Raw genomic sequence first — 22,159 nt, forward strand, 5'->3', positions numbered from 1 at the left:
AGATTCCTATTGTTTCCTGTTTTTTGTCCATCAGGTTTAGGATGGAATTGATGCACTCATAGACAGCAGTTGTCATTGACCTCTTATTTCTGAATCCATGTTGTTCATTACATAGGATGCTGTTTTTATTTATAAATTTCATAAGTTTCTCAAACATAACTTTTTCCAGTACTTTAGAGATGCAGGAGGAAATTGTGATGGGTCTGTAGTTATTTACATTGTCTTTATCCCCCTTTTTGATGTTTTCAACACATCGGGGAAAGTGCCTGCCTGAAGTGAGCAGTCGCATAAGTGTGTGAGTACTTCAATTAGGTTTGATGCGCTCTTCTTTAACATTGTTGCTGGTATACCACCAATACCTGCCGATTTGGAATTTTTTAGTCTTTTTATTGCTTTAGCTACTTCATCTTGTGAAACAGAACTGATGTACATTGATCCTCTACATGCACTTATTTTATATTCATTTGCCTGGGTGCTCTTAAAGTTTGATTGTAACATATTATCAGCAACACCTGTGAAAAAGTTGTTAAATGTGTTGGCTACTTCTAAGGGTTTGTTACTTTTTTATTTTTATGTGATAGTGTTATATTTTTGCAAGGTTGTCTGTATTCTCCACATTCTTTTTTTATAACACTCAACATAGCCTTTGATTTATTAGCTCAATTATAAATGATTTCATCATTATGTATTATTTTTGCTGCTTTTATTGCTTTTCTTAATATTTTGGAGTATTTTTTATAGTATGCGTGTACTACAGGTGAGGAATTTTTTGAGTTACATATTTCATGAAGTAGTCTTTTCTTCGGGCATGAAACCCTTACTCCCTTTGTGATCCAGCTGTTTGTTCTAGAGTTCCCCCGTATGGTTAATGTTTTCAGTGGGAATGCAAGCTCAAAGAAATGGGTTAATGTATCAATGAAAGTGTTGAATTTTTCATTTATAACGTTCATTTTGTACACTCCTAGTCATTTTTTCTTTCTGTAATAAGTTGTTGAAGTAGTTTACATTATGCTGATTGTAACTTTGATATGCTGTTCTGAGAGACATGTTGTTAATAATACTGCCTTGTACTTTTATGCTTAATATTTGAGCAAGATGATCACTAAAACCTGCATTGAAAATTTTTAGTGAAGTGTTGTGTAAACTCTTCTTGACTAGAAACTGATCAAGAGCTGTTTGGCAAGTTTCTGATACTTGGGTAGCTGCTTTTACTTCAGCCTTTAAATTGTAGGTCGTTGCAAGGTTCAAAATGGTCTTCCTATTTCCACTATTCGTAAGGAAGTCAATATTGAAGTCACCACAGATTATTAATTCACAATCCATTTTATTTACTTTATTTAGCATGGACTCCATTATGTTTAATAAAAGTTCAAAATTCCCGGATGGTGATCGGTAAACTGTAGCAATAACCAGGTTGAACTGAGTAATTTTTATAGCTGCAATTTCATAATCCTTTTCGACATTTGCCCTAGTTAAGTCAGGTAGTGTAATAAAATCTACATTATCCTTCGTGTAAATTGCTACCCCACCCTGCTTGCTGTTTTTCCTGCAGTAGTAAGCAGCCAAGACAGATTTGTTTATTTTCGTATTCTGGATTAATTCTGGGTTAATTCTGAGATATGTGTTAATAGTACGTTAATTTCATCGATCTTATTACGCAGGGATTGCATATTATGGTGATAAATTTTTAGTTCGGGCGTATTCACGATTTGGTAATTGGGAATCATATTTACAGCATCACATACCTATAGTTTAAATTAGGAACGTGAGCAGTGTTGTATTTTTGTTCTTCTTTCTTGTTTATTTTGTTTTCCTCGCTGTTATTGGAAGGATGTTCAGCAAGCTGATAGATTGTTCTATCCCTTACAAGTCATTCTATAATTATAACACTAACACGATCACAAACAAACCTTTTCCCTTCATAGTTCAAATGCATTCCATGCTTCGTGTGCAGATTTCGATGCAGCTTGCTTATATCCAGTACATCGCACTTAGCGTATTGGGAACACTGTTTCCTTATTTTAATGTTTGTTTTCCGAATTTCTTTGCTTACACACGAACTATAAATCAGATCATGCCTATGAGGAAGTGTGGCAACTACTGTGTTTCTGCATTTATTAGCCTGTAAAAAATTCTGCAGCGTTTTCACGCAAACCTCAGCTTCATTTTTTGCCACATTGTTTGAATCCATTATACAGACGATAAAGTCATTTTCTTGCATTAATTTCGTCTGAGAGTTAACGTCTACAACATTTTTACATCCCACTCCCGGTTTCACTACACTAGTCACTGAATGAAATAGTGAAGGCAGCAGAGGATCAAGTAGGTAAAAAGACAAGGGCTAGTAGAAATCCTTGGGTAACAGAAGAAATATTGAATTTAATTGATGAAACGAGAAAATATAAAAACACAGTAAATGAAGCAGGCAAAAAGAAATACAAACGTCTCAAAAATGAGATCGACAGAAAGTGTAAAATGGCTAAGCAGGGATGGCTAGAGGACAAATGTAAGGATGTAGAGGCTTATCTCACTAGGGGTAAGATAGATACTGCCTACAGGAAAATTAAAGAGACCTTTGGAGAAAAGAGAGCCACTTGTATGAATATCAAGAGCTCAGATGGAAACCCAGTTCTAAGCAAAGAAGGGAAAGCAGAAAGGTGGAAGGAGTATATAGAGGGTCTATACAAGGGCAATGTACTTGAGGACAATATTATGGAAATGGAACAGGATGTACATGAAGATGAAATGGGAGATATAATACTGCGTGAAGGGTTTGACAGAGCACTGAAAGACCTGAGTCGAAACAAGGCCCCCGGCCCCGGAGTAGACAACATTCCATTAGAACTACTTACGGCCTTGAGAGAGCCAGTCCAGACAAAACTCTACCATCTGGTGAGCAAGATGTATGAGACAGGCGAAATACCCTCAGACTTCAAGAAGAATATAATAATTCCAATCCCAAAGAAAGCAGTTGTTGACAGATGTGAAAATTACCGAACTATCAGTTTAATAAGTCACAGCTGCAAAATACTAATGTGAATTCTTTACAGACAAATGGAAAAATGGGTAGAAGCCGACCTCGGCGAAGATCAGTTTGGATTCCGCAGAAATGTTGGAACACGTGAGGCAATACTGACCCTACGACTTATCTTAGAAGCTAGGTTAAGGAAAGGCAAACCTACATGTCTGGCATTTGTAGACTTAGAGAAAGCTTTTGACAATGTTGAATGGAATACTCTCTTTCAGATTCTAAAGGTGACAGGGGTAAAATACAGGGAGCGAAAAGCTATTAACAATTTGTACAGAAACCAGATGGCAGTTATAAGAGTGAGGGACATGAAAGGGAAGCAGTGGTTGGGAAGGGAGTGAAACAGGGTTGTAGCCTATCCCCGATGTTATTCAATCTGTGTATTGAGCAAGCAATAAAGGAAACAAAAGTTCAGAGTAGGTATTAAAATCCACGGAGAAGAAGTAACAACTTTGAGGTTCACCGATGACATTGTAATTCAGTCAGAGATAGCAAAGAACTTGGAAGAGCAGCTAACCGGAATGGACAGTGTCTTGAAAGGAGGGTATAAGATGAACATCAACAAAAGCAAAACAAGGATAATGGATTGGAATAGTCGAATTAACTTGGGTGATGCTGAGGGAATTAGATTATGAAATGAGACACTTAAAGTAGTAAAGGAGTTTTGCTATTTGGGAAGCAAAATAATTAATGATGGTCGAAGTAGAGAGGATATGAAATGTAGACTGGTAATGGCAAGGAAAGAGTTTCTGAAGAAGAAAAATTTGTTAACATCGAGTATAGATTTAAATTTCAGGAAGTTGTTTCTGAAAGTATTTGTATGGAGTGTAGCCATGTATGGAAGTGAAACGTGGACGATAAATAGTTTAGACAAGAAGAGAATAGAAGCTTTCAAAATGTGGAGCTACAGAAGAATGCTGAAGATTAGATGGGTAGATTACATAACTAATGAGGAGGTATTGAATAGAATTGGGGAGAAGAGGAGCTTGTGGCGCAACTTGACTAGAAGAAGGGATCGGTTGGTGGGACATGTTCTGAGACATCGAGGCATCACCAATTTAGTATTGGAGGGCAGCGTGGAGGGTAAAAATTGTAGAGGGAGACAAAGAGATGAATACACTAAGCAGATTCAGATGGATGTAGGCTGCAGTAGGTACTGGGAGATGAAGAAGCTTGCACAGGATAGAGTAGTTTGGAGAGCTGCATCAAACCAGTCTCAGGAGTGAAGACCACAACAACAACCCCTAACATGGAGAGCAAACACCTTTTATAGCTGCGCCTGTGGAGTGCATGCACTATAGGTAATGTGATACAGAGATAGTTGTTCTGCTTTTTCCAAATTTAGACTGCTGTGTTCTCTTCAGTGTCCAAAAATTCTGACCGTCTTCACCTGTATCCTTGGCAAAAGGCCCTTACGGGACCAGTCTTTTTTTTGACGTGGGTGGTACTCCTCCTCCTCCTCCTCCCTCATTACTTGTAAGGTGAGACCCCAGGCTTGGGAGGGCGGAGGTAATTCCTCACTAGATTAAAATCAAATGACATACGTCTTGAAATTGATTGTAGTTTTGGATTCATACAGGAACATACACTTCATCTGCACATTGTATCAGAGCTGCTGACCATACATTGATTTTACTAATCCACATTACACTTCCCCCGTTGGCTGAAAGTTGTTCCCCCTTCACATTTTTCTGATTAAATCTCCCAAAGCAGATTGAGCCTAACTCCAAGATAATAGTGAAGCAGTTTCTTATCTTGTAGTTTGCCTTTAACAAACGTGTTCATGCATCTCATTCTTTGATGCACATAAGGGAGAAAAGGCTTATTATTTTAGTTGCGTTGGAATAAAACTTCTAAGACTGTAGAGACCTTTTTCTGCTCGCGTATTATATTATGTTGAGTATCAGTTATCTGCTTTTTCCTTGTTACATTATTATTATTGTAATGATTATTTTTGTTGTTTCTTTCTTTCTTTTCTCAGACGTTATGTCTGGTCAAAAATGAAAAGTGACACGGACCTTGATGAAGCGTGACTTCCTTTTAACTGTACGGTATATGTTATATTGCATTTAGGAACTTTCGGGTGATTGAACGTGTATCAATAATTACGGATTTCTGTAGTTGTATATATAAGTTTGGATGTATCTGTATTTCATTGACGTACTGGTGGATATTGTGTGGTATGACTCCTGTAGTTGATAGTACAATTGGTATAATGTCAACTTTATCCTGATGCCACATGTCCTTGACTTCCTCAGCTAGTTGGATGTATTTTTCAATTTTTTCTCCTGTTTTCTTTTGTATATTTGTTGTATTGGGTATGGATATTTCGATTAGTTGTGTTAATTTCTTCTTTTTATTGGTGAGTATGATGTCAGGTTTGTTATGTGGTGGTGTTTTATCTGTTATAATGGTTCTGTTCCAGTATAATTTGTATTCATCATTCTCCAGTACATTTTGTGGTGCATACTTGTATGTGGGAACGTATTGTTTTATAAGTTTATGTTGTAAGGCAAGCTGTTGATGTATTATTTTTGCTACATTGTCATGTCTTCTGGGGTATTCTGTATTTGCTAGTATTGTACATCCGCTTGTGATGTGATCTACTGTTTCTATTTGTTGTTTGCAAAGTCTGCATTTATCTGTTGTGGTATTGGGTTCTTTAATAATATGCTTGCTGTAATATCTGGTGTTTATTGTTTGATCCTGTATTGCAATCATGAATCCTTCCGTCTCACTGTATATATTGCCTTTTCTTAGCCATGTGTTGGATGCGTCTTGATCGATGTGTGGCTGTGTTAGATGACACGGGTGCTTGCCATGTAGTGTTTTCTTTTTCCAATTTACTTTCTTCATATCTGTTGATGTTATGTGTTCTAGAGGGTTGTAGAAGTGGTTATGAAATTTCAGTGGTGTAGCCAATGTATTTATATGTGTGATTGCTTTGTGTATTTTGCTAGTTTCTGCTCGTTCTAGAAAGAATTTTCTTAAATTGTCTACCTGCCCATAATGTAGGTTTTTTATGTCGATGAATCCCCTTCCTCCTTCCTTTCTGCTTAATGTGAATCTTTCTGTTGCTGAATGTATGTGATGTATTCTATATTTGTGGCATTGTGATCATGTAAGTGTATGGAGTGCTTCTAGGTCTGTGTTACTCCATTTCACTACTCCAAATGAGTAGGTCAATATTGGTATAGCATAAGTATTTATAGCTTTTGTCTTGTTTCTTGCTGTCAATTCTGTTTTCAGTATTTTTGTTAGTCTTTGTCTATATCTTTCTTTTAGTTCTTATTTAATATTGGTATTATCTATTCCTATTTTTGTCTGTATCCTAGATATTTATAGGCATCTGTTTTCCATCGCTTCTATGGAGTCACTGTGGTTATCCAATATGTAATCTTCTTGTTTAGTGTGTTTTCCCTTGACTATGCTATTTTTCTTACATTTGTCTGTTCCAAAAGCCATATTTATATCATTGCTGAATACTTCTGTTATCTTTAGTAATTGGTTGAGTTGTTGATTGGTTGCTGCCAGTAGTTTTAGATCATCCATGTATAGTAAATGTGTGATTTTGTGTGGGTATGTTCCAGTAATATTATATCCATAATTTGTATTATTTAGCATGTTGGATAGTGGGTTCAGAGCAAGACAGAACCAGAAAGGACTTAATGAGTCTCCTTGGTATATTATTATTATTATTATTATTATTATTATTATTATTATTATTACTACTACTACTACTACTATTACTATTATTGCTGTTGTTATATCACAAATTTGAGGCAGTAGGGTTTTCTGGTTTCGTTGCATAGGTGTATACAATCACAGTTATTGAAAACTAAAATTTGTTGTTGATAAGGTGCACTCTGGTTGCAGGTAATGGAGTCCTATACAATTGGAAGAGAATGTTTTGGAATGGAGAAAGAATTTATCGTGGATGTGGTCCAGAATTGCCCAAATGCTGCTTGTCGTTATTACAAGAACCAACTTGAACTAACACAGAAGGGCATGCACCTTAGTGCACCTACATACATCCCTGATTCAGCAGGAGGTTTGTATTAGCGGGCTGATATGTGTGCTATTGTCTACAATGTGTGACAAATGGAACAATTTAGTTGGCTACACCAATATCTGTGGCATATACTGCAGCTGTAACACATCTCTTCTCATCCTATACTAATCATAAATAATGTATCTTCATTATCCGTTTTCTGTGAGTTGCTGACAATAGTGTTCTTAACTTTTGATGTAACTGATTGGCATACCCCCTATTGTTCACTTTACTTCAAAGATATGTAGAATACTTCCTGACAGATTAAAAATATTGAGGACTGTGACTCAGAACTGGAACCTTTGCATTTCATGGGCAAGTGCTGTATGACTAACTATCCAAGCACAATTCATGAACCTCTCCCACAGCTTTACTTTCCTCAGTACCTCTCTCCTATGTTCCAAACTTCACAGAAGTTATCCTGCATGCCATGGGATGAGCACTCCTGGAAGAAGGATACTGCGTAGACATGACTTAGTCACAGCCTGTGGGAGTGTTTCCAAAATGGATTTTTACCCAGCAGGAGATGAGGTATTGTTGGAAGTAAAGCTGCGAGAGTGGCAACTCAATTTGTAGAGTGCTTGTCCGCAAAAGGCAAAGGTCCCATTTTCAAGTATTCCAGCACACAGCTTTAATCTGCCAGGAAGTTTGAATAGCACAGTCTCTACTGCATAGTGAAAATTCATCCTAGTATGTATAGTAGTTTGTCAGTTTTTAATATTGTCTTAACGTAAATAGCCTCTTGGATGTAAGGCATATGTTATGTGGCTGCAGTACAGTATTTGGGAATTAAATCTTCAAACTTGAGGAGGTAGTCACCATTGAACATTCAACTTTGGGATTGCAGATCATGAGTAGAAATGGATCAAGTTCAGTAGTATTATGCACAAGCCGTAGACAGGTATGTGCAGAGCAAAGTTGTGAGGATGGGAAAGAGCCACCTTGTTTTGACAGCCATGTTGATAAGCTACTCCAAAAGCAAAGGAAACCTCACAAATCGTTATTGGTTTCATTCTTTACTGAGTGTCTTTAGCTCCATCGTAGTTCCAGAGAAACCTGTTGGTTTCAGGTGTTGTACATGTTCCTCATAAGTCAGCATGTTGTACACAACATTTGAAATTGACTAGTTGCTCTGCAATTACATTGAATCTGAAGATGTTCAGTAAGGAATGAAGCTAGTGATTGATAAATCTGAGAATAGACTGCATTAAAAAAGTTATAAAAATTGAACTGTTTCTATTGATTTTTGAATTGTCATTTATTTTCATAAGTAAAACATTGACTTTAGGTAATACCATGCATATCACTTCAGAGGCTTGTTGCTGCCTTCTCACTCCTTCCTGGAGTGCAGCCTTGTATGGAAGTCAAACATGGGAAATGAGCAGTTCAGACAAAAAGAGAATTGAAGCTTTTTCTGAAATGTGGTGCTACAGAAGAATGTTGAAGATTACATGGCTAGATTGTGTAACTAATGAGAAATCACTGGAAAGAATTGGGCAAAAAAGAAATTTGTGGCATAATGTGACTAAAAGAACTGAGACATCAAGGAATTGTCAATTTATTGTTGGAAGGTCATGTGGGGGATTAAAATTGCAGGAGGAGACCATGAGTTGGGTATAGTGAGCAGGCTCAAATGGATGCAGTAGTTATTTGGAGATGAAAAGATTTGCAGAGGATGGGGTAGTGTAGAGAGCTGCATCAAACTGTCTTCAGACTGGGTTTACACAGGTTAGAATGCTACAACAATGGCCCCAATCATGAGAGAAATAATGAGCTGCCGCAATCATTTAAAAACACAAGTTTTTTGTTTTAGAGAAAATTCTTAGTCAGATTTTGGGACACCTACTCCTTGTCGCTCATGACCAGCTTTGGGTAACCTCTGGCAAGTCTGTATTTCTCACTTGGAGTGCATTTCTCAAAGTTAAAACTTTGCAATGGTGCCAGTGATTGTTATTTCTGTTAGCTCTCACCCCACAGACTCAGACAATGCCAGTTGTATACATCGCTTTTTCTAAAGTGTAGACTTAGCCTTCAGTGTATTAGTTAGTCTGATTGCAAATAAATAGTGTCAATCAGACATTTGAGTATACTTTAGCCTCCTGCTGCAACCATCCTGTGGAATCCCAAAATCTGCACCTCCAATAGATGCCATATGACACTGTGTGGTGCTGATCCAAGCAATCAGCCTGCCTTGGCAGGAAGTTTGTCTTCTGGAATTTGCTCCTAACCACTGAGAAACTGCAGACTGACCTGTAACCACCTGTTTTCTCACAACATGTTTTGCATTGTAGTAAAGATTTTTATTGGACAGTACTCGCATTTTTGTAAGTTACAGTCGTTTTTGAACATAGGGAAAATACATGACTGTAGATTATATTCATTATTTAAACATGTGCTGTTTACAAAGTGTCTAAAGCTAAGGTTCAGATGACTTTTATTTTATATTAATTGAATTGAAATTACACTTAGCAGGTTTATTCTTAAGATTTATTTTCTGTCTCCCTTCAGGTACAAGCCAGTTAAATCCTTCAGTTCAAGAGGCTGCTGCAAATTTACTGAGAAGTGCTGCATATCCAAGTTCAGCAGCAGGAGCAGAATTCGGTGTACCATTACCACTGCATCACCCAGTGGAAATGGGAGCAGATGCTGCAAATAAAAAGGCTCACCACAAGCAGCAAAAAACCTATGAGCAAGTTGATTCAAAATTAGCAGACTTTTTAAGGGCTAATCTTGAAAATCTTGAAGGTTTCTCCAGTGCTAATAAGGTAAGGAAATATCTCTTTCACACACATACTGGTCATTTGATAAATGTCAGTCAGTTAGCATCCAAAAGTGTAAGTATAGAAGGATGAAGTGTGCCATGCTGTTATGTAACAAGTTTTCTCAAGAACTTACCGTGCAGCAATGCTTTTAGGATATATTTTCATTGCTTTAAAATTGACATCCACTCCATTTTACTGTATTCAGAGAATTTCAGCATCAAAGAAATCCCTCTCTGATAGCATATTTTCACAGGTTCCACGGTACCATCAGGCCCAAAACTATTCTGTCTCAGAATGAGTCTCTTCGTAAACAGTTCACAGAATGCTAGTTTAAAGCAAATATTGAATATACAGTGGTGGGTTAATACATCTAGTGTATACCTATTAAACATTAGAAAGCTGGGTTAAGCAACAGAACTGTGTATGGACATAATTCTTAATGGTCTGTCCCCCTCCCCCCAAACAGTTGCAATGTTGAGTTGTTTCTTGGCAGCTGTTGTACGTGATTGATGTCACATACAAATGAATAAATTGTTATTACTTAAAAGAAAAACATTTGGAAAACTTCACAGAGACTTTAGAATGATTATTTTTGATAAATAAACTTACATGTACTAGTGTGAGTCCTGAAAATTTTAGGCTTTTCAGATGCAAATAATAGATTTCAGCTATCAGTTGTCCTTTTTAAATTTTATTGGCAGATCTAGAATTCAGCTAGAAACTAGCCATTCTCGATGCACTGTCGTTTTTGATCAATGCATGTAGTGCCTGTTCATTGGGCTTCATCCACAGTTCATTGCCTACTCAATACTATTCAATGAACTAGGAATGAAGCCCAACCAACAAGCATTACATGCATTGATCAAAAACGATAGTGCATTGAGAATGGCTAGTTTCTAGCTGAAATCTAGGTCTGCCAATAAAATTTAAAAAGGACGACAGATAGCTGAAATCTATTATTTACAAGTCAATATAACAGTTGCTGCATGCAACAGCCTTCTGAATGGAAGGTAACCTGATTTTTCAGATGGATATTACAGGTTTCACCCAACATTAAAGTTGACAAAATTGATAGTATCATGATGAAAGATTGAGATTATTGAGTTGGTAGAAAGTTCAATAGAAAAGGTCAAGCAGTTCTTCATATCCTGTGAGGTGGGTGCCATGTTTGTTGACTCAATATCATATACAGGGTGATCCACTGATAGTGACCAAGCCAAATATCTCACGAAATTAGCACCAGACGAAAAAATAAGAAGAATAAATCTGTTTGAGCGTGATGGGGAAAACAGATGGTGCTATGGATGGCCCACTAGATGGTGCTGCCATAGGTCACATTGATAGAAACTGCAATTTTTTTTTAAAGAGGTACCCCCATTTTTTATTACATATTCGTATAGTATGTAAATAAATATGAAAGTTTGATTTGGAACATTTGTTTTGCTTTGTGATGGATGGTGCTGTAATATTCCAACAAGTATAATATGCCTCATCCATCTAGATGAACAGTTGGTAACAATGTGGTTTTTTAAAATTAAAACACAAAAAGTAGTTACGTTTGGACTTTATTTGTGTTGTTTCAGTGTGATACATTTACTTTTGTAACCTTATCATAAATCATGGGAACTCTGCGTGAGTGACTGTAATAACCTCATTAATGTAATAAATGCTCAAAGTGATGTCCTTCAACTTCAATGCATTTGACAATACGCATAACGAAATTCCTCTCAACAGCAAGTAGGTCACCTTCAGTAATTGTTTATATAAGAATATACAGCCTACAGTTGCAGGTTAACTTTATCGATAAAATTAACTTGCAACTGTAGGCTGTATATTCTTATATAAACAATATCAGTTGCTGTCGCTGCATAAAATGTTAAAAATTATGAAATTCAGTAATTGTCTCACATGCATTGACAATGCACTGACCCATACTTTTTAGGCATTGCCGGTGGATCATCATAACAAATATCTTTCAATTTTCCCCAAAGAAATAAGTCTGGCAATGTAAGCTCAGGTGAACGTGCAGGCTATTATATGGTGCTTCTACGAGCAATCGACCTGTTTTTAAATATTCTATTTAATACCGCTTCAACTGCACGCGTGCTATGTGCCGGACATCCATCATGTTGAAAGTACATTGCCATTGTGTCATGAAGTGGAACATCTTGTATTAGAATTGGTAAAACACTAATTAAGAATGGCATACATTGCACCATTTATATTGCCATCAATAAAATAAGGGCCTATTAGACGTCCTCCCATAATTCCACACCATACATTAACCCACCGGGGTCACTGATGTTCCACTTGTCGCAGCCATCGTGGGTTTTTTGTTGCCCAGTAGCACATATTATGCTGGTTTGCATTACCTCTGTTTGTGAATGACACTTCGTCACTAAATAGAACTCTTGAAAAGAAACCTGTTACTGCCTTGTAATTTATTTTGTGCCCAGTGGCAAAAACTTACACGACATTCAAATTCATCACCATGCAATTCCTGGTGCGTAGAAAAATGGTAAGGGTGAAATGTATGATGATGTACAATTTTCAAAACCAATGTGTTTGAAATTCCCAATTCCCGCTCAGTTTGTCTGCTACAGATGTGCGGATTAGCTCCAACTGTGGCTAAAACACTTATTTGGGCATCTTCATTTGTTGTAGTTCTTGGTTGCATATTCTTCTTTGGCTGAAGACTTCTGGTTTCTTTAAATACATTAACTATCCGATGAAAGGTCCAGGCACTTGGATGCTGTCAGTCAGGATAACGATCAACATACATAACACAAGCGTGTTGGGCATTTTGATCACAATAGCTATAAATAAACACCATCTACCTTTTCTGTGACTGTTAAACATTCCATTTTAACAAGATTATGTATACGCGTAATTATTATGACTAGACAAGCGTATTATGGTACCTAATACAAGTAATGAATTGCGCACAGTGCTCTCAGATGTGTTGCTACATTTGTGAGAAGCGCCACCCATCACAAAGCGAAACAAATGTTCCAACTCAAACATTTCTATTTATTTACATACTAGAGAAGGAAAGCTGCTACTCACCATATAGCAGAGATGCTGAGCCGTGATAGGCACAATAAAAAGGTTCACACAATCATAGCTTTCTGCCATTATGGCCTTTGTCAGCAGTACACACACACACACACACACACACACACACACACACACACACACACACGTGCGCGCAAGCGCAACTTGCACACACATCTGCAGTCTCAGAGAGCTGAAACTACACTGCAAGCAGCAGCACCAGTGCATGATGGGAGTGGCGACTGAGTGGGGGTAAGGAGGAGGAGGCAGGGGCGGGGAGGGGGAGGGATATTATGGTGGTAGTGGCGGACAGTGAAGTGTTGCAGTTTAGTACCTCCGTCCATATCGAACCTACTAACCACCAGCAATACCTCCACTTTGACAGCTGCCACCCATTTCATACCAAGAAGTCCCTTCCGTACAGCCTAGCCACCCATGGTCGTCTCATCTACAGTGACGAGCAGTCCCTCTCTAAATATACTGAGGGTCTCATCCTCCCATCCTTGTACAAAAACATATCTCCTGTGCCTTATCTTTCCAGTCTCCCACCACCTCCCAAAGTACCTCAGTCTAGCCACAGAGGAGCATTCCCCTCGTAAGTCAGTACCATCCGGGACTGGAGCAACTGAATTACGTTCTCTGCCAGGGTTTCGATTACCTCTCGTCGTGCCCTGCAATGAGAAATGTCCTACCCACCCTTCCTACCGTGGTATTCCACCTTCCACCGAACCTAGACTATACAGGGTGTTACAAAAAGGTACGGCCAAACTTTCAGGAAACATTCCTCACACACAAAGAAAGAAAATATGTTATGTGGACATGTGTCCGGAAACGCTTACTTTCCATGTTAGAGCTCATTTTATTACTTCTCTTCAAATCACATTAATCATGGAATGGAAACACACAGTAACAGAACGTACCAGCGTGACTTCAAACACTTTGTTACAGGAAATGTTCAAAATGTCCTCCGTTAGCGAGGATACACGCATCCACCCTCCGTCGCATGGAATCCCTGATGCGCTGATGGAGCCCTGGAGAATGGCGTACTGTATCACAGCCATCCACAATACGAGCACGAAGAGTCTCTACATTTGGTACCGGGGTTGCGTAGACAAGAGCTTTCAAATGCCCCCATAAGTGAAAGTCAAAAGGGTTGAGGTCAGGAGAGCGTGGAGGCCATGGAATTGGTCCGCCTCTACCAATCCATCGGTCACCGAATCTGTTGTTGAGAAGCGTACAAACACTTTGACTGAAATGTGCAGGAGCTCCATCGTGCATGAACCACATGTTGTGTCGTACTTGAAAGGCACTTGTTCTAGCAGCACAGGTAGAGTATCCCGTATGAAATCATGGCGGTGAATCGAGGAAGTACAGTACATACTGACGAAACTAAAATGAGCTCTAACATGGAAATTAAGCGTTTCCAGACACATGTCCACATAACATCTTTTCTTTATTTGTGTGTGAGAAATGTTTCCTGAAAGTTTGGCCGTACCTTTTTGTAACACCCTGTATACTCATCCATCCTTACACAACCCCTGCTCCCAATCCCTTACCTAATGGCTCATATCCTTGTAATAGACCTAGATGCAAGACCTGTCCCATACATCCTCCTACCACCAACTACTCCAGTCTGGTCACTAACATTACCTATCACATCAAAGGCAGGGCTACCTGTGAAACCAGTCGTGATCTACAAGTTAAGCTGCAACCACTGTGCTGCATTCTATGTAGGCATGACAACCAACAAGCTGTTTGTCCGCATGAACAGCCACCGACAAACTGTGGCCAAAAAACAAGTGGACCACCCTGTAGCTGAACACGCTGCCAAACATGATACCCCTCTTCTCAATGACTGCTTCACAGCCTGTGCCATATGGATACTTCCCACCAACACCAGCTTTTCTGAATTGCGCAGGTGGGAACTTTCCCTACAATACATCATACATTCCCATAACCCTCTTGGCCTCAACCTTCGTTAGTCACTATCCTCACCCATCCAGCCCCCTCCCTGTTCCCATTCCAGCACTACACAGCTGTCATTTCACCGCCACACCCAGTCTTTTAATTTCTTTTATTTTTATTTCTCTCCTTTCCGCTACTTACCCTCTCCACCTTCTCTCCTACCCTCCATCTAAACTGCAACACTTTACTGTCCGCCACTCCCACCATACTATCCCTCCCCCTCCCCACCCCAGCCTCCTCCTTAACCCCACCCAGTCGCCACTCCCATCATGCACTGGTGCTGCTGCTCACAGTGTAGTTTTAGCTCTCTGAGACTGCAGATGTGTGTGCAAGCTGTGCTTGCGCGCACGTGTGTGTGTGTGTGTGTGTGTGTGTGTGTGTACTGCTGACAAAGGCGAATCTTTTTATTGTGCCTATCGCGGCTCAGCATCTCCGCTATATGGTGCGCGGCTCAGCATCTCCGCTATATGATGAGTAGCAACTTTCCTTCTCTCGTATTATTTACATACTACAGGAATATGTAATAAAAATGGGGGTACCTATTTTAAAAAAATGCAGTTTCCATCAGTTTGACCTATGACAGCACCATCTAGTGTTCCATCCATAGCCCTATCACGCTCGGAACAGATTTGTTCTTCTTATTTTTTCGTTTGATGCTAATTTCGTGAGATATTTGGCCTGGCCACTGGCATTGGACCACCCTGTATATTCCAGGAAAAACATTTGAAAATTATTTTGGAGGAAGTTGAAGCATAATCTGAAAATTTTCTGGTGTCTTTATGTGGCTGTGGGTGATACATGAATCCTTGATTACATCCCTCAGATGGAACCCCAGTAAAAAATTGGGTTGGGGAAGTTGGAAGGACATTGAAAAAACTGAAATCCATTTTTTAACTGGGAAAAGACTAAGGTATTGTAGTGATTGACTGTTTGGGAAAGAGTAAAACATTGAGAGTAGTTTATTATGCAGCATTATTAGATCGTTGCATAGTGTGTTGGAGCCAAAACAAAGCAGAAGAGAGGTACTTGTGGAAGTAAAGCTGTAATGGTGGGTTTTTAGTTGTGCTACTATAGTTTAGTCAGTAAGATCATTACTCATGAAAGTTGAGATTCCAGGTTGGAGTCTCAGTCTGGCACACTGTTTTCATCTGCTTGAAAGTTTCAAAGCCCACACTCTTCACTGCAGAGCAATAGATTCAATCTGAAAACAGCCCCCTGGGCTGTGGCTAAGCCATTTCTGTGCAGTATCGTTTCATCCAGGAGTGCAAGGTACGCTGAAGAACTTTGAAGTTTTGAAAGTAGGAAGTGGTACTAGTGGTGTAAAGCTGTGAGGGTCACCTACATAGTAAGAGCATTGACAGTAAAATGCGTGGTTCTGGATTTGAGTCCCAGTCTGCACACAGTTTTAATTGCCCAGAAAGTTTCAAAAGTGATGAGATTAGCTTGTAAAAACATTGCTGTTTCACCCAATCAGCGAACGTGCCTACATGCTGGCCATCACGAAACCATAAATGCCGAGCTGACTCCAAATTGTTTTGCATAAGCCATATTACACCTATTTGGTGCCATATGTTTGCCTGTTTCCTTGGTATCCAGCTTTGATCCATACATAGTAGATGGTTATGTCATTCTCTTCTATATTGTTGGGTCTATTTTACTGTTTGTAGAACATGGAGCTCCTCTTTTATGTTACTGTTCTTGTGATCTTCTAATTTGTATGCTACCGAAAGTCTCATTTCCCCACTGTAATTCTCAGTAGTTGTTTCATCATTTAAGTTTATACTTCAGATCCATAGACGGTAAAGGTATGGTTATAATATTATAAAATTAGTATTGTCTCTTTCCAGGGTTTATTCAGGAGCATTCTCTTAATTGTGCCTGACATGTGTAAGTACTTTTGTAGTTTCTTTCCAGGATCATTATCATAAGTATATGAGATATCACAGCCAAATAGGTCTTTTATTTTCCATGTTCTACTGTTATCAAGTTTTCTAGGATGCCCAAAAGTGGCAGCTCCACCACTTAGCCACCCTGGCTACAGGTCAGTTACTTGTAACTGGGGAAATAAATCATTTACCATTCACAGTCACGGAAATAAAAACCAGACAGACTTATTAGGCTTCAAGTATATGGTTATTGAATATGCCCAACATCCTTTTTGCAGGTGTATCCTCTTTCCAGTATTTTATTATTTAATAGGTTTCCTTAAACTTGTAACAGTGGATTCATTAACCAGCACACGTGTATGTAAACAAGAGAATGAACATAGTGGCACAGCTTAAAAACACACAAACACACACCCTCCTGACAGAGGTATGTTGTCTGACAATATTTCTCTGTGGGTATGCTTGTTAAGGGAAAAAAATGTGTGTGTGTGTGTGTGTGTGTGTGTGTGTGTGTGTGTGTGTGTGAGAGAGAGAGAGAGGGGGGGGGGGGTTTACTGGGGAGCACACTAGAGGGTGATATGGGGAATGGATGCAAGTATTCTGCAGAAGATAGTAAGTTCATGTTCTCAGCTATTGTTTTGTGTTCTGTTTTATGTTTCTATCCTGTACTCGTTACTTAAATAATTAATGTAAGTGATGTTTGCATTCCATCCAAGTGTTTCCATGCAGCTTTCATCATTTTTGTTGACATTACTCTACCATATGTTTAGCTAATTGTATGTGAACTAAAACTACATATTTAACACTTTGAATACTGGCCACTAAAAAGCATGTTTGGTCTAGAAAACTGGCCATTTATGCCATTGTTTAAAGTGTCACTGGCATGTATGTAATTGATATATCTTCAATAGTAATAGATACTAAAAACAGACCAAGCATCAAGATTTATTTTTCATTTTTACTTTAGTTCTTTGATAGATGACTAATTTTGAAATAATGATGACAGAAAATATAATTATCCTTCCAAAAACAGTGTGTGAGATGAGTTATTGAGCAATTTCTTCCTCTCGAGTTTCCGTAATTTCTTGCTCAACATATTGCACGGTAAATGTGACATCATAGGAGAATAGCAAAAAAAAAAAAAAAAATGCAAAACCTATTGAGTAAATGCACGAAACTGCAACACATATTGGCTCAGTCATTCGTAACAGGAGCTTTTATTGCATCTAATGTTCCTTTCAAAATAGTTCTATAAATTGACAGCAGAAGGCAGCATCCATCAAGGGGCAGGTGGTGAGACAACTGTACTTTGTTCCCATATGGGTCTCAAATGAGTCCAGTTTTTGAAAGATAGGTGGTTCATGCATCAAGAAAATCGCTATACTCAGGTGCAGACTTTTGAACAAAGTGTTTGTGGCGTGAGCCATCCTCAGGCTTAGTATCCAAAGAGTAAAATGTGACAAATCATATGGTGCTTTTGACTCCTTCTTTTTTCACCAGGCATCATAGTGATTTTACACAAGTCAGCTTCAAGCTCCAGTGTTGTATATGTAAATAGTATTCTCAAAATAAAGTTTTGGATGTTCCTAAATGATATGGTCGCACACATTAATCCATATGTCTAAAAGCTGATACATTATTGTTGCACCAAATGTTATCTTTTCAGCAAACCTATGAGTATGATTTTAAATTCTTTGAAAGTTGTGTTCCATGATTAAATTTTAAATGACTGTTTAATTATACTCATGTTCCTTAAACTGTCAGCAATATTTTAGCAAACTGTGGATACTGAAGCTACTCAGTTGTTGCTAACCACTGTTAAAACATCACAATGTTTGCTTGTTTCACTCGGCAGTGCCATATCCATACTACCATAAACTTTCTCCTAGAGATGTTGTGCAGGGTGATTTGTTCAGTGCTGACTTCATTCGTATTACTGTATCACTCTGGCTTTAGTTCTTATGTGCCAACAGCCTTGCCACAGTGGTTCGCATCGGATCGCTGAAGTTGAACACTGTCGGGTTGTGCTAGTACTTAGATGGGTAATTGTTTGTTCTACTGAGCGCTGTTGGCAAGCGGGATGCACTCAGCTCTTGTGAGGCCAATTGAGGAGCTACTTATCTTAGAAGTAGCAGCTCCAGTCAAGAAAACTGAAAAAGGCCAGGAGAGCAGTGTGCTGACCACATGTCTATCCGCATCCATTGATGCTTGTTGGCAGAGGATGACAGGGCGGTTGGCAGTACTGTTGGACCTGTTCAGGCAGAGGTTTAGTTTTTACGTGTTTGTAGTTCTTCTGTATTATATTGTTGTCATTTGCAGCCAAGCTGTTGTTCCTTAACCATCTTTCTGCTTACTCGGTTGTTGCATAAATTTTCTATTGCATCTCAGTCCATTGTAACATTTTTTAAAAAAGAGTCTGTTATCATTTACCTGCAACATAGGCTCTTCTTCAGTTAAGTGGTTTTGTAAATCATTTGTAAATATGAAGAATAGCATATGAAACAGTGGAAATACCAGGTAGGATTATCAACAATGTAGGATCCGGCCCGAGATGCTGGTGTTGGCAGTCGTGTATGCATGAGGTGTGCTTGCTTGTGTGTATTATCAATGGTGTGTGGTTCTCTTTTGCTGATGAAGGCTGTGGCTGAAACCTTTATGTACATGTCTTTTAATTATGCCTGTCTGCAACTTAATGTGTCTTCTTTCCCACATTGAAGAATAGCTTATGCCTTAATGCAGAACTTTGATGTACTCTGTACCTTGCAAAGCATTCTGTGTTTTCATAGCTCATTTCTGCTTTACACCAACCGATGCAGTGGCACAGTGATAAGATACTAGACTTGTAATCAGTAAGAGAGTGGTTGAAACCCCAAGCCATCCAGATTTACATTTTCTGCAGCTTGCCTAAATCATTTAAGAGTGTGGTAAATGCTGGCATGATTCGTTTGAAAGGATCCAGCCTTTTCCAATCTAAGTTTGTGCTCCATATCTTATGACCATTCTTTGATGTTACATTAATCTTCCTTCTTTCTACCTTACAGTGCATGCTAAAAGAGACATACTTAAAATAGTTGTAAGTGACTCCCTGAAAACATACAAACACAATTTTTTAAATCAGTAAACCATTGTTCGTAACACCAAAAACTTTAAATAATTATACATTTGTCCACAGATCAAGTAATTGTGATAAATGATGTTATGACTAATCTTCAAAAACACCAAGCAGCTGTTTCACTTCACCTGTTGGTTCTGAAATGATTTTGTGCATTAATAAGTAATTTAGTCTGATTCAGAAAACTTTGAGATCAGAGAGATTTTTCTGCCAGCAATATTAACCAGCTGGTAACCTTCCCCCCCCCCCACCCCCCCCCCCCACCCCCACCCCCACCCCCCACTCAGTTTTGTCATGGAAGTTTCCATGAAGAAAGAATGTTTGATATGTTCAGAGGTAAAATTCACAAGCACCAAATCAGGCTTAAGAGGTTTGAGGAAATTAATTTCTGTTGTGTCCTTGCATATGCAACCAATGTTGCTGTGTATCTGAACATCATTGGCAAGCATATCCAACACCAGAAAAAAAATGTAGCACCTTTAAGGACCATGTTCAGTGGCACAAGGGTATAAGATGTGCATCCTGAGAGGTTATAGTGCTGGTGATTTCTTTGTTACTGTCATTGGTGATGAGATGGGACCCTGGAGGTCTGCCTGTGCACCCTCTTTTTTGAATCTGCAAGCAATAACAGTGCTGAGTTTAGGGGTGAAAATAGTGTGAAACATTCATTCTAGGGTACAACCACGCTTCGCCAACAAGTTTGTACTCCGGTTGAATAATTTCAGGCATTTTAATAGGGCTGCATTATGGGGCTGCTGGAAGCTGGAGGGACATATCTGTGGGTTGCTGCACATGTTGGGCACAGTGTATCGGTGGTGTGTCACTGCTTTTTGCAGTGGTCTGTTGCACATTCTCACATTTGTAGACTAGATTCTGGACATCCAGACAGAACAGATGCTTCCTAAGATTCTCACATTGTGAGTTCAGTAGTGACTACCCAAACATCATCCATGGAAGAAATTAGGGCACATGTTGCACATGATTTTTCACCAAGGACCATTGGGAACTGTGTGCTTGTAGGAAGACTAAGATCGCATGTGCCACTGGCCGGCCACCACTGACACCACGACACTGCCGAGCATGGCTACTCTGGTGTCATGAAAGCATTGATTGGAGAGTGGAATCTTGCTTTGTTGTCTTCAGTGATGAGAATAGGTTCAGTCTATTTGTGATAGATGTTCACGTGTACGATGTAGACCAGGCTTTTGGAGTGTGAAGGGGGGAGGGGGCATCAGTCACAACTTGCAGTCACAATGTTTCTGCCGGACAAAATAGCCAGTGCCTGCTACTTTGCACAGGTTGTGCAGTTGTTATCCCTGTGCTACTGCCATATCTTCAAGAGGAAAGTGATGTGCTTTTTCAACAGGACAGTGCCCCTCTACATTTGGCTGCTGAATGCAATGTGCCCTTCACAGTGTACAACAGCTGCCCTGACTGGAAAGATCACCACCCGTCTGTTGCCAATTGAACATGTATGGATCATATGGATGTGGGAACTTACTTGTTCTCCAGAGTCTACTGGAACCATTGCCAAATTGCAGCAGAAGATGTAAGGTGCTTGGGACAGTCTATCACAGGATGCCATTAGACACATTTATGATTGTTTGCATGCAAGAATACACAGGCCTGCATTGCCATCACAGGAGCCGGTGATGAGGGGGGTGGGAGGGGGGTTACTCTGTATATGGATGCAACTGTTTGGTTTGGGCACCGTTTGCTGTGATGTGTGTTTCATTTGGTCTGTATTTGTTATGATTTATTACTACAATGATGAACTTACTTTCACATCACTTCAATAAAATGGCCTGTCCTTGACAGTGTAGCCTTTTTTTGTCTATCAGTGTCCTATGATTTATTGCTGATTACACAAGCAATTATCACATCTCCCCAGCAATATGTCTTGCATGCTCCTAAACACTTCACATGACCTTTCATTGAACAGAGTTTTCTCAGATTTGTTTTTAAAATTCTTCTTGTTAAGCTTTTAAATAAAGTCCTGAGTTACCTCTTTATTATTATTATTTAATAGAAACTTAGAATCAATGATTTACTTGGGCAACTTAAGAACAAATATATGAAAAATAAAAATCTTGATTATATCACTTCAGTGCTGGCAATTGAGTGTAAAGTCACTAAAGAACATCGAGTCCAGTATTTATATCCAGACAGTTTTAGTTTTGGTTGAGATGGTTTCTACTAGATATTGTTTTGAGTTTTTACACATTTAGATATTCAAAAACAAAATTTATGCCTCTGTCTTGTATTGTTGTTTATGCAGTACATTCAAAAATGGATAGCAAT

At 38.9% G+C, this 22,159-nt stretch overlaps 1 protein-coding gene across 2 annotated transcripts in view; it reads left to right on the forward strand.

Moving 5' to 3' along the window:
* LOC126175777 (uncharacterized) overlaps nucleotides 1-22,159 on the forward strand; it is a 108,585-nt gene that overhangs the window by 36,781 nt on the left and 49,645 nt on the right. For both annotated transcript variants that reach the window (XM_049922751.1, XM_049922750.1), the window contains exons 4-5: nucleotides 6,905-7,079; nucleotides 9,588-9,844. In XM_049922751.1, coding sequence (XP_049778708.1) covers nucleotides 6,905-7,079; nucleotides 9,588-9,844 — 432 coding nt within the window. The remainder of the gene's footprint in view (nucleotides 1-6,904; nucleotides 7,080-9,587; nucleotides 9,845-22,159) is intronic.

Source organism: Schistocerca cancellata, chromosome 3 (assembly GCF_023864275.1).
Source record: "Schistocerca cancellata isolate TAMUIC-IGC-003103 chromosome 3, iqSchCanc2.1, whole genome shotgun sequence".
In the NCBI taxonomy this organism is placed as follows: Eukaryota; Metazoa; Arthropoda; class Insecta; order Orthoptera; family Acrididae; genus Schistocerca; species Schistocerca cancellata.